The sequence below is a fragment of the Littorina saxatilis genome, linkage group LG14, assembly GCF_037325665.1.
Source record: "Littorina saxatilis isolate snail1 linkage group LG14, US_GU_Lsax_2.0, whole genome shotgun sequence".
NCBI lineage: Eukaryota > Metazoa > Mollusca > Gastropoda > Littorinimorpha > Littorinidae > Littorina > Littorina saxatilis.
The window spans coordinates 1,689,414-1,703,499 of record NC_090258.1 but is presented as its reverse complement, the minus strand read 5'-3'; the positions used below and the strand labels follow the sequence as shown (position 1 = coordinate 1,703,499).

Genomic DNA, 14,086 nt, shown 5'->3' with positions numbered 1-14,086 from the left:
GGAGTTATGGTGTCTTTCTCCTGATACTCGACAGGACACATAAAGATAGACTGCCCAAGCTATGTAATGGAAAAGTCCAACCTGACCTGCACATGTCGTGCGAAGATGGGAAAATCTCACAACGTCACGTGGCCCGGACACTCACAGTCAGGCTCCCTCTCCCTCACCAACGTTCAGCGCTCAGACAACGGGACACGGTACACCTGTCGTCTCACAGCAAAGGGCGTTGAAGAAGAGGCGGTGTACACTCTGCGAGTTGCCTGTTAGTGATTTGTTTAGTCTGACGCACACATCGTACACGTTCACGCACGCACACGCTCCCGGATGAGATTGCTTCTGACAACGACAATATGCCCAACGCACTACGGGAACAACAAATACACCACCTCAAATGTATCAAGAACAGCACCAAACGCAATCACAACAACAACAACAACAACAGCAACAACAACAACAACAACACCACCACCAACAACAACAACAACAGCAGCAGCACCAGAAAGCTTTCAGTTTGTGTCTGAAACAAGAACAAGAACAACAAGAACAAGAACAAGAACAAACATGTATTTCGCCATATAGCATAACAGCCATTAATATCTGTTAATATTAATATTGATTATTAAAATTTGTCACGTTTCAATATATCACTTAAGGTGATTATGAACCGGTTAATTACTACTAATTAACTAACCACACCACGATCCACTCTCGCAGTCATACAATTAAATAGAGTCAACAAAAGTATAAGTTTCAGACGCCTGTTTATGTATAAACTCTCCACCTCCCTCGAGCCTTCACTCAAAATATGTTCCTTTTACGTTCTCAACACGTAAAAAACCAGTGTTCACTGACAAAATGCCAGTAGTATATAGAAAATTATAGTAACACGCTGAACCCGTGTAAATATAGTTAAATGCGAATGTTCTGTTCGAAAAGCTCTAGTTCGTGCAGGGGTCACACCCCACGTTGTCACTACTCCAATGAAATCACAGATACGAAAAGACAACGGTGGTCAACGGGGTGCGTACGACATGGTGCACTTAGCTTTATCTCTGCTGCTGCTGCTTAGCCGGTATGCTGGTTAGCCGGTTCGCTGGTTAGCGTGTCCGCTGGTTAGCCGGTTCGCTGGTTAGCCGGTCCGCTGGTTAGCCGGTCTCCTGGTTAGCCGGTCTCCTGGTTAGCGTAGCTTCAACAGGTCCCGCCAAAGTCAGCCGTGCAGACGTTACAGGAACACGTAACGAAGCGAAGCGAAACGAACGGAGGCTGCAAACAGAAAGCATCGGTGCACTAAACATGTCAGCTACCCCTCACCCACCACCTTAAAACATGTCATCTTTAAATACCTCATCGAGCACGTGGGCCTGCACAAAACGGACTTTTTACAACAACAAAACAGCCATTTTCCGTCCTTCTCTCCCTATCTGCAAAAACCATATACAGATTAGTATTTTAGCGTCACAGAGAGTAAATTATGCGCTAACCTGGAAAGAACAACAGAGAGTATTTCATTCCACAACACAGACTCATCAACAGCGTTAAATAATGATTTATTACCTCAAAAGCCTATGATTGTACTCTCATGGAAGCAAAAATCCGCTTCCTCCCTGGAACAGCCTCTGTTCGTCAACAGTGACCAAAAACCTCCAGAACCCCTTGTCGAATCCTTATGCGAAAGCCATCGCCGACGAAGGAAAGTTGACGACTTGTCCTCAGCAAAATAGTGGCAGTGTGAAGGAAATAACCGGTGGAAGCTCCCCTAGAGTGCCGAATACAATATTCGGTGAAAAACCATCATACTCTAGAAACTGTGTATTAGATCCTTCCCCTTCTGCCGCTGGGTGTCAAGTGCCCCGTGCTTGTGTCTCTCTCAGACAACCTAGCCAATAACACGTGACTGACCTTGTCACAAAACCAGTCCAGCTATACACAATTCTGCCTCCCCAAGCAGAAAAAAGACACGAGAAACTCAATCCCTGACAATCCCGTGTGCGCTGTCAGCGAAAAACCGTCAGCCCTATGACAGCAAAAACCCCCGCTGTGAAACTCGTGCGCTACAAAACATCCGTGCTGATTGAGCACTGTCAGCAAACTCTGCTGTAGCCCAATATCACGTACAGGCGCTTTCTATCATAATCGACCAAGAACAGGCACTCCACTGAGTGACACTTTCTTGGTCTCTGTCACCCGATCGTGACACACCTCCCCTCTTCAAGACGAAACCTCGGTTTCGCTCACAGTCATGTTCTCCTCTACAGCCCGAGAGAGAAAGTCAGCTCCAACATTGTTGGCGCCCGGAATAACGCGTACCGTGAATTGGTACGGTTGGAGAATCAACGCCCAGCGCATAAGTCTGGCGTTTGCCAACCTTGCAACCTGAAGATATTGCAGAGGTTGATGGTCTGTTTCCAGACAGAAAGGTCGTCCTCAAGAACGAGCAACCCCTCGTTTCACCCCTGATGACTGCAACCTTCTCTGTCTTCTTGTCTTTGTTCTTCTGGTCTTTGTTCTTCTGGTCTTTGTTCTTCTCCCCATAGGCAGTCCTTTCCACGTAGGCGCGCAGCAGGTTGGCGTGGTACAGGCGTGCTTTCCCGTTCATGACGATCCTGTAGTCGTCCTGGCCCACTTTCGCTGTCACCTCAAAAGGTCCTTGCCACTGCAGTTGTAGCTTGTTGTGTTTGACAGGTAGAAGTAGCAACACCCGTTCTCCAATCTTGAAGCTGCGCGGCCGTGCCTTGCGGTCGAATCCTCGCGCATAACGCTGTGCTGCTCTTCCCAGGTTCTCTTGAGCCAGTTTGCAGGTCTCTTCAATCCTGTTCCTGAGTTCTACTATGTAGGTCGCTGTCGTCTGCACCTCCTCGTCAGCTTCTTCGTCCGTCCAGGCTTGACGCAGGATAGCCATGGGACCGCGTACCTGTCTGCCGTACAACAACTCAAATGGGGAAAAGCCCAAGCTCTCCTGAGGAACCTCGCGGTATGCAAAAAGCAATGCTGGGATGTACCTGTCCCACGTGCGTGGTTTCTCCTGAGCTAGTTTCCTCAGCATGGTCTTCAAGGTGCCATTGAACCTCTCCACCAGTCCGTTGCACTGAGCATGGTAAGGAGTGGTGAAGTGCTGCTCCAGTGATAGCAGTCGTGCTGCCTCCGCCATCACTCCTCCCGTGAACTGCGTGCCTCTGTCGGTGAGTACCTCTGATGGAATTCCCAGCCGGGACCACATAGTAACCAGAGCCTCAGCTACTCGCGTGGCTTCAATCGATTTCAGAGGGATCGCCTCTGGGTATCGAGTAGCGTAGTCCACCATGGTCAAAATGTATCTGTTTCCGTCCTCAGACGCAGGCAAGATGGGCCCGATGATGTCCACTGCCACCCGACGAAAGGGTTCGTCGATGAGCGGCATCTTCTCTAAGGGGACCTTCCTCACCCTTCCTTTGGCAACCACCTTCTGGCACTTATCGCAGGACGCACAGAAACGTCGGACATCCGTGCAGATGCCTGGCCAGTAAAAGTGGCGCCAGACACGATCCGTGGTCTTCTTGGTACCAAGATGACCTCCCAGAATCGAGTCGTGTGCCGTTGCCATGACACCCTCGCGAAACTCGCGAGGCACGACAACCTGTTTGAATGTACCTTCTTGGTTGCTGAACTCACGGTAGAGCAACTTCTTGTCCCTGAGGAACTTTGACCTCCCATGCTTCCCGCTCAGCTTCACCTTCCCCGACTTCGCGTGCTCCCGAGGAGTCGCTAATGTCGGATCAGATGCCTGAGCCTTCGCGAGAAGCGCGGGGGTCACGTTCCCCAGGGCAGCTCGTGCAGCAGGTAGGGGTTTGAGAGGTTTGTCCTCTCGCTCCGCCTGTGCCCGCGTGAGCACTGAAATGACGTCGGGAGACCGATAAACGGGAACCTCCCTGGTGACGCCGTCCACAAACTGAACCCGGTTCCCAATGAGCAGGTCGCATGGAGGATCGTCCATGACGACGGCCACAATGGTCCCCGTGAACAACGGTGTTACGACCTTGATCACTGCCGTGTTCAAGTCGTAAGCGTGAGATGCCTCGGCCATTCTCACCCTGATGCTGTCTCCTGTGTAGGCCATAGCTGGAACTAGACTCGCCCGAACCACTATCATGTCTGCCCCTGTGTCCCGCAGACCTTCGCCCTTCACTCCGTTAACGTAGACGTTGCAGTGGGGCTGGAAATGTTTCCTGGAGCACGGAACGCAGAGTTGTGGAATGGTGCATGAGCTCGTGACGTCCCTTAACTCCTCGCTGCCAACAAAGTGTACGCCCTTCTGGTCAGCCTGTCTCCTGTGGCAGTCCTTCTTCACGTGGCCCCGCTTGTTGCAGTAATAACACTGGATGTCAGTTCTGGAACTTGATCCTTTGTGTCCCTGATCGTCCTTCCCGTCCTTGGGTCCTGAAGAACCTGAATTTCCCGATTTTCCCGGCCGTGAGCCTGAAGATTTGCCGGAGATCGCCTGGGCGTCCTCGTGTACTCTGATCCAGTCGGCTGCTTCCTGAGTAGTCTTTGGCTGGTGTTCCTGCACGAAGGTCACCACCTCAGGTCGCAGGCTGGACATCAGTTGTTCCATGACTATGAGGTCGGCAAGGTCGTTGACGGTCCAGTCCTTTTCGGCCATCTCCACCCAGCGCCGCAGGTAGAGATTAAGGCGTGCCACAAACTGATGGCTCAGCTCGCCGCTCAGTCTCTTGCTGTTACGCAGACGTCGTCTGTAGGCTTCCGCAGTCAGGTTGAAGCGCTGGAGTAACGCCTTCTTTAGTGCCTGATAGTCTCTCGCCTCGTCGTCCTCCAAAGCGTTGTAGAGCTGCAATGCGCGTCCTTTTAAGCAGGTGCTAAGGCGGCTAGCCCACGTGGCCTCTTCCCACTTCTGGTCAGATGCAATGCGCTCAAACCGGCGTAAAAAGTCGTCGAGCTCGTCCTTGTCATCGTCGAACGTCGGCAGTCTCGTTCGGTCGGCAACAAACGTCGGCGCGCTAGCCTGAGTAAGCGTACCCTTCTCGGCCTGTAGCCTAGCTAGCTCTAGCTGGTGATCGCGATCCGCCTGTTCCTTCCGGTCTAGTCTGTCACGTTCGTCTTTCTTTTCCTGTCTGTCAAGTTCGGCCTGTCGTTCGGACTGTCGTTCCTGTCTCTCAAGCTCGTCTTTCTTATCCTGTCGGTCACGTTCGGCCTGTCGTTCCCTTTCTTGTCTGTCAAGTTCGTCTTTCTCTTTCTTGTCCTGTCGGTCACGTTCGGCCTGTCGTTCAGCCTGTCGTTCCCTTTCTTGTCTGTCTCGTTCATCTTTCTCTTTCCGTTCTTGTCTGTCACGTTCGTCTTGTCGTTCCTGTCTCTCACGTTCGGCCTGTCGTTCTTGTCTGTCAAGCTCTTCTTTTCTCGTCTGTCGCTCTATGTCTTCCTTACGTTCTAACTCCTTGCGCTTAAGCAAACTACGCGCTCTAACGCGTGCGTCTCGCTCTGTCTGTTCCTCGCTACCAGGAGTCTCAAAAGTTAATCTCTTCGTAGGAGATCCCCCTGTAGCCATGGTTAGTTTAGCAAAGCTTTATCACAAAAGTAAGTCTAACGCAGCTATAGCTAGAACACGCGGTGATGAAAGCGATGGATACAAAAATCCAGCAACCAGAAAATGCAGAAGAAAAATCCAAACAGTGTAGAACAAAACGCGTAGCCTACTTTATGGCTGCTTTTTGCGGTGAAACAAAGTGTTTCCCACAGCCGTGGCCTACTTTATCGGCTGCTTTTTGCGGTGAAACAAAGCGTTTCCCACAGCCTTGGTTAGGACAGAAGTCCTCGGACCCTTCCCCCCCAAAATTCCAACAAAGTCAAAATATGGAGAAAAATCCAAGTAAAACAAGACCGTAGAAATGTAACCTGTTACAAAATGCGAAACAACAATGTAGAGAAAACTGAGTAAAACGAGTAACAAATCCGCTAACCCCGCTCAGCTCTCTGCAACGGAAAACACTGAACGTACAACAACAAAGATTCACAAACAAAGGAAAGGGAGGTAATCACAGTTAGCGCATACAATAACTCACAAATTACAATTTACATTTCCTGCAAGATGTGAATCGCTTAAGGTGTGGTATATGATCAAAACTATACAAAAAAGGGTAGCACCAAGCAGAAAATAAGTCGAGCACTGACGAGATTATCTGCTCTTAGTTATCCTTAATTGGTGGGTCTTTATCAGTTGGAAATTAACTGAGTAAATCCCGGCTTGGCCCCCATGTGTCACGTTTCAATATATCACTTAAGGTGATTATGAACCGGTTAATTACTACTAATTAACTAACCACACCACGATCCACTCTCGCAGTCATACAATTAAATAGAGTCAACAAAAGTATAAGTTTCAGACGCCTGTTTATGTATAAACTCTCCACCTCCCTCGAGCCTTCACTCAAAATATGTTCCTTTTACGTTCTCAACACGTAAAAAACCAGTGTTCACTGACAAAATGCCAGTAGTATATAGAAAATTATAGTAACACGCTGAACCCGTGTAAATATAGTTAAATGCGAATGTTCTGTTCGAAAAGCTCTAGTTCGTGCAGGGGTCACACCCCACGTTGTCACTACTCCAATGAAATCACAGATACGAAAAGACAACGGTGGTCAACGGGGTGCGTACGACATGGTGCACTTAGCTTTATCTCTGCTGCTGCTGCTTAGCCGGTATGCTGGTTAGCCGGTTCGCTGGTTAGCGTGTCCGCTGGTTAGCCGGTTCGCTGGTTAGCCGGTCCGCTGGTTAGCCGGTCTCCTGGTTAGCCGGTCTCCTGGTTAGCGTAGCTTCAACAGGTCCCGCCAAAGTCAGCCGTGCAGACGTTACAGGAACACGTAACGAAGCGAAGCGAAACGAACGGAGGCTGCAAACAGAAAGCATCGGTGCACTAAACATGTCAGCTACCCCTCACCCACCACCTTAAAACATGTCATCTTTAAATACCTCATCGAGCACGTGGGCCTGCACAAAACGGACTTTTTACAACAACAAAACAGCCATTTTCCGTCCTTCTCTCCCTATCTGCAAAAACCATATACAGATTAGTATTTTAGCGTCACAGAGAGTAAATTATGCGCTAACCTGGAAAGAACAACAGAGAGTATTTCATTCCACAACACAGACTCATCAACAGCGTTAAATAATGATTTATTACCTCAAAAGCCTATGATTGTACTCTCATGGAAGCAAAAATCCGCTTCCTCCCTGGAACAGCCTCTGTTCGTCAACAGTGACCAAAAACCTCCAGAACCCCTTGTCGAATCCTTATGCGAAAGCCATCGCCGACGAAGGAAAGTTGACGACTTGTCCTCAGCAAAATAGTGGCAGTGTGAAGGAAATAACCGGTGGAAGCTCCCCTAGAGTGCCGAATACAATATTCGGTGAAAAACCATCATACTCTAGAAACTGTGTATTAGATCCTTCCCCTTCTGCCGCTGGGTGTCAAGTGCCCCGTGCTTGTGTCTCTCTCAGACAACCTAGCCAATAACACGTGACTGACCTTGTCACAAAACCAGTCCAGCTATACACAATTCTGCCTCCCCAAGCAGAAAAAAGACACGAGAAACTTAATCCCTGAAAATCCCGTGCGCGCTGTCAGCGAAAAACCGTCAGCCCTGTGACAGCAAAAACCCCCACTGTGAAACTCGTGCGCTACAAAACATCCGTGCTGATTGAGCACTGTCAGCAAACTCTGCTGTAGCCCAATATCACGTACAGGCGCTTTCTATCATAATCGACCAAGAACAGGCACTCCACTGAGTGACACTTTCTTGGTCTCTGTCACCCGATCGTGACAATATTAATAAACACTCATACATCCATACAGTCCTTGCATATACGATACCGAGCTGAGCTTGACGCACTTGTTAATGTTAGCCTGGAGATTGTCGCGGCATGCCTACAACATACATGTCTACAAGTGTACGCATTTCGAGCCAAGTTGTGCCTGCACAAATATAGTCATTATCCAATTCGGGTCAGAACGATTATCCTGCAGTGAATTCTCTATTCATGTAGCATGTGCAGGTATAACACGGTATAACACGGTATAACACGGTTTAAACACCCCAGGGATGGTTTCATGTTGACATTCTATATGTGTGGGACACTGTTAGTTAAACAGGCAGGAGATCAGCATGATTACGCTTTCATTTGGGTCTCCATTATGTGACCCTCCACCACGGAATGAGTCGCATGTCACCATTGCATGATTTTCATATGCTTACATTTTCCTACAGATGTTTGTATGCTCTATCCAGTGGTGAAAATCGTTTTAACAAAGAGCAAACACTTTTTGAGATATTAGCCTGTGACTATGGTGACTCGCACACTGTTACCAGACACCCCCCAAACTTATATTTAGCCTAGCGCAGAACCACGTGAGGTGACATGTGACTCATTCCGTGGTGGAGGGTCACATATATCAATCTGTTTTTTTCCAGATGGTCCATACGATGGACAGGTGAGTATTTCTCCATCCCAAAGTATCAGGAACGGAACACAGCCAGTCACCGTGACTTGCAACGCAGAGGATACATATCCTACACCCTACTACCAGTGGGGAGGGGTACTCTGTCAAAATCCGTCTTCTGTGAACACGTGTACCTTCATCCCAGATCCGAGCCTTCGTCACGGTGTGTCGGCAACATGCAGGGCCGAGAGCGTGACTCTGTCTGACCCTAAACACAAATTCGACGCGAGTGTACGCGGAACAGCGTCACACAGACCTCGGCTCAACATCACCTGTATGTATCAGAATTCAGTTGCCTGTTCTCTTCTTCTTCTTCTTTTTCTTCTTCTTCTTCTTCTTCTTCTTCTTCTTCTTCTTCTTCTTCTTCTTCTTCTTCTTCTTCTTCTTCTTCTTCTTTGTTAATGAGCTAAAACTCCCACGTTCACTTGTGGTTTAGAATATGTGGGTTTTTACTCTGTCACACGACCAAGTCTGAATAGCATTTATGTCTCACAGCTTCAACAGAGGAGAGAACAAACACGTTTTGCGTTCTCACGCTTGACAAAGCTAAACACAGCAGCAGTCATTGTGGAGAGATCTTCTTTTTGACAGAATGTAAACAAGAAGACAACAGACGCCAGAACAAAAGGAAGATCTACAGATTAACGCTTCACATTTTACGACTCACAAACCAAAACAAACATGATTTGTTATTGTTGTCTCTCCTTTGAAAAACACAAATGCATTCTTGTTTGTATGTTTCGCTGTTAAGTGCATTCACCATCGTTCTGCTTTCGATAAATCAACAACCTGACTGCTTTGTGCGAACAGCGGATATTTTCTTGCGGAATGATAGATATAGATTAACACTGTTGTCAACAAGTAACACTTACATGTGTGTGTGTGTGTGTGAGTGTGTGTGTGTGTGTGTGTCTGTGTGTGTGTGTGTCTGTGTGTGTGTATGTGCGTGTGTGTGTGTGTGTGTGTGTGTGTGTGTGATTGTTTGTGTGTGTGTGTGTGATTGTTTGTGTGTGTGTGTGTGTGCGTGTGTGTGTGTGTGTGTTTGTGCGTGTCCCCGTGGGTGCGTGCGTACGTACGTGCATGCGTGCGTGCGTGCGTATGTGTGTGCGTGCGAAAGTGCGTGTGTGTATGTATATGTATGTGTGTGTGTGTGTGTGTGTGTGTGTGAGTGTGTGTATATATGTGCGTGTCTATGTGTGTGTGTGTGTGAGTGTGTGGGGGTGTGTGGGGGTGTGTGTGTTTGTGTGTGTGACTGTGCGTCTGTGTCTTCGTGCGTGCGCGTGTGTGTGTGGGGTGTGTGTGTGTGTGTGAGAGAGAGAGAGAAAGAAAGTGTGTGTGTGAGGGAGGGGGGTGAGGGTGTGCGCGCGCGTGCGTGCGTGTGACACACACACACACACACACACACACACACATGTTCACATATTTGCATCTGGTCCTCAACAGTTATTCCTGAATGCGGGGAAGACTTTGTAGCCAACAGTTCTGCCCAATACATTGAATCTCCTGGCTATCCCACATCGTATGCCAACAACCAGTACTGCGTCTGGCACATCACTGCTCCGAGAGGACAAGTCCTCTGGCTTTCTTATGAAAGAATGAACATTGAATGCGACGATTTCGCCGAGGTGTTTGAAGGTTGGGCAAACACAAATGTTAATAGCATTTATTTTGCTAATTTTGCTTAAAACAAAAGGCCTTGTAAAGTCTACACATCTTAGTGTTGTCAGTTTTAAGTATAATAATGTAACAGTAAAAACATGTCTAATGTGGGGAAGAAAACATAGGGTTGGTCGTAGATTGCTCAATCAAACACTTGAATGATTCCGTCATATGCGTCCAATGATTTAGGTGAATGATACACGTCGTCCCCCCCCCCCCCCCACCCCACCCCTCCCTGCCTTTCTGCGTGCGTCACTAAAATAACATTTGCATTTGTATGCCACACTTGAATAAAGACCGGCACGGTTGGCCTAGTGGTAAGGCGTCCGCCCCGTGATCGGGAGGTCGTGGGTTCGAACCCCGGCCGGGTCATACCTAAGACTTTAAAATTGGCAATCTAGTGGCTGCTCCGCCTGGCGTCTGGCATTATGGGGTTAGTGCTAGGACTGGTTGGTCCGGTGTCAGAATAATGTGACTGGGTGAGACATGAAGCCTGTGCTGCGACTTCTGTCTTGTGTGTGGCGCACGTTATATGTCAAAGCAGCACCGCCCTGATATGGCCCTTCGTGGTCGGCTGGGCGTTAAGCAAACAAACAAACAAACTTGAATAAAGTTGACGTCCCATGTGTTCGCGGAGGACAGACTTTCTGGCCTCCTGGGCTGAGGTCCACGAAGCGAAAGTTGGTGCCGCCCAAACGGGGGAGAACAAACCGCGTGTTCTGATTCGTTGAAATCACAACAAGTGTCAGATTCAACCAATCGAACACTACGGGTGGCTTCCGTTTGGGTGGTAACTGCGTTGTGCTCTTTAGCCTAGGGCGGAGCTCCTACGGAGTCGGGCATGGAGACCACAGGATCTAATAATTGGTTACAACAGATATGTGTCATAATGTCAACCAATCCTACCATAGTTTGGCGGGATGAACACAGTCATTTGGAAATCTCATATTCTAGACTAACTCCGCTAAGGCAGACTGATGATACAAAGGGGTGCAAGGTACACCCGCCGTCAGGCTTAGACATTGTCAAACGCTCGACTCAAGACTATATTGAAAAGTTTGTCAAAGAACCAATCGGTTAATTCTGGGTAATCTCTGCCCTTAAAGCCCCAGCTCCCTACTGACCCTGATCCTTGGGAACAATTGAGACATGTACAACGTGCAAAACAGTCAGCTGAACATGTTTAAATCGTGAATTGAAGATGATGGTCAAGCCTACGTAAAAGTGCGCACATTATTACGTTTATTGTCTAAATCTTTTCGTTTTCTCTATTTTTTGTTGCTGTTATGTGGGCGTTTTGTTGCTGTTATGTGGGCGTTTTGTTGCTGTTATGTGGGCGTTTTGTTGCTGTTATGTGGGCGTTTTGTTGCTGTTATGTGGGCGTTTTGTTGCTGTTATGTGGGCGTTTTGTTGCTGTTATGTGGGCGTTTTGTTGCTGTTATGTGGGCGTTTTGTTGCTGTTATGTGGGCGTTTTGTTGCTGTTATGTGGGCGTTTTGTTGCTGTTATGTGGGCGTTTTGTTGCTGTTATGTGGGCGTTTTGTTGCTGTTATGTGGGCGTTTTGTTGCTGTTATGTGGGCGTTTTGTTGCTGTTATGTGGGCGTTTTGTTGCTGTTATGTGGGCGTTTTGTTGCTGTTATGTGGGCGTTTTGTTGCTGTTATGTGGGCGTTTTGTTGCTGTTATGTGGGCGTTTTGTTGCTGTTATGTGGGCGTTTTGTTTTAAGTTTCTGTGGTGTGTTTTGATTGTGTGTTTCTTTGAGTTTCTCTGTCGGACGTTTTTTGTTTCCCCTGTGTTACATTTTGCTAACTGTGCATTGCCCGTGTTTTCAGGAGACGAGAGGAGTGGCAAGAGTTTTGGGCAGGATTGCAAATACAGCTGGTCCCCCTACCAGACGACAGACGGCTTGATGACGCTCACGTTCAACACCGACTATCGCCGCAAACGCAGTTACTACAGAGGGTTCCGAGCGGTGTTTAAGACAAGTAATGCTCTAATATATATAACATATAACAGTGTCCTAGCTTCACATGGCACCAATATCTGTTTGAGGCAATTTCACAGAAAAAAAGCTGACCCTCAAAGTACAACATCACGTAAAGTCACACGTATTTCGTGCCCAACATGAACACACACACATACACGCATACCCCCCCCCCCCCCCACACACACACACACACACGATTAGTTGTTTGGTTACCAAGTTTTAATGCCGCTTCAACCAAAAATGAACATCACACTTCAGCTGAAACAGTTTATGCAATAGAGTTATAAGAGAGAAGACATGCAGACAGTGTAAAGCCTCTGGATATATGTGACCCTCCACGACGGTATGAGTCGCATGTCACCTTTGCATGATGTTCATATTTTTACATTTTACATTTCCTAAAGAGTTTGTTATGCTCTATCCAGTGGTGAAAACCCTTTTAGAAAAGAGCGAAAACTGTTTGAGTTATAAGCATGTGACTAAGGTGACCCTCACACTGTTACCAGACACTCCCCGGATTTTTAGCCCAGCGCAGAACCACGCGAGGTGACATGCGACTCATTTCGTGGTGGAGGGTCACATATATCAATTGTGACCATTTGCTACAGTTCACTACATTCATTAGTCATTGTCTATGCAGCGCTGACATGCAGTCCACAAAATGGGGCACTGGCCTTTGGCGAGTACTTCTCATAATTTACTAGCCAGAGAGCAAATTTTACTCGCCAAGCCAAACATTTGTTTCAGCAATTTTACCTGCATTTGGCGAGTACATAACTAGAGAATACTACATGGCTTGCTGTGTCGTACCAGATTTACACGAGTTTTTTTAAAAAGATTGAACTGCGAGCGAAAGCGAGCTGTTCACTATTTGAAAAAGCAACGAGTGTAAATCTGGTACGACACAGCAAGCCATGTAGTATTCTGTTTATCCTACATACTGTACTTACGTGTATTTTACTGAAAATGTCCTGCAGTCTAGAAGACGCTTGTTTTGGAACCTCCATCTCTTCTAAAGCATCCTGTGATCTATTACGTCAAAGCAAAGAAACGTCACACTGAAAGTGTGGCGTGACGTGCTAGTTCTAAAGATTCATCGAGGGTAATTAGCGAGCGCAATTTTTGTTTCTATAATGACGTTTGTCTCGGTGACTTTGGCATCATAAGCAGTGGAAAAACAGGTCCCTGTCAGACTTGCTTGACATGACCTCATTTACATGATATACACACGTGTGATTTGAACGATTATTATCTCACGGGTGTCAGTCTCTCTCACGTATGTAGGATAAAGACTTCTACTCGCCTATTAAATGTTTATATACTTGCCATGGCGAGTAAAACCCTCGCCTCTTTCAGGCCTGCTATCAAGTTCAAGACGAAAAGATGAGTTGGGTTGTAAAAACTGCAGCCAATTAAGCGTCCGATGTTGTCCCCACTGTTGGACTGCGATTCTAATGTAATATCTGGACAACGTTACATTTATATTTCAAACGCAAACAATGTGTGGTGTTACTGAGAGAACATTCATCAGGCTAGAACTCTGCTCCAATTAACAAAGAAATGTCTGCCCATAAGATTGAAGAACCCGACATTCTGTTATTTCTATGCTAAACAGTTCCAACATGTGGTGGAAACATACCGTAAATCCCTAGCAAACGCCCACCCCCCCCTCTGCACAGATTTCGGGTACAAGTAAGGGGTGGGCGTTTGCTAGGTATACACCCCTTTGCAAGATAAAGTGTCATCACATTTTCACAAGAAATAAAAAGTGATCCAACATGTGATTTATGCAATTTTAATGAAAAATAAACACACCGTTTGTTTACACAAATAAAGATCAACGTTCTGTGATAGAAAAAAAATAAGAAGAAAAAACCGGCGAATCATCGAACAGTGTGCACAAATCGTAGATAAAGGAGGCTGACTGTCTTAAAAAAAAAAAAAAAAAAAAAA

General features: G+C 47.2%; 1 protein-coding gene across 1 annotated transcript in view; it reads left to right on the top strand.

The window, feature by feature from the left end:
• Positions 1–34: 34 nt before the first annotated feature.
• Positions 35–14,086, top strand: part of LOC138946865 (uncharacterized) — a gene marked incomplete at its 5' end in the record, with an annotated part of 16,437 nt that continues 2,385 nt past the window's right edge. Inside the window, 4 exon segments of the mRNA XM_070318266.1 lie at positions 35–262; positions 8,460–8,762; positions 9,932–10,123; positions 11,979–12,131. Of these exon segments, the coding sequence (XP_070174367.1) occupies positions 35–262; positions 8,460–8,762; positions 9,932–10,123; positions 11,979–12,131 (876 nt within the window).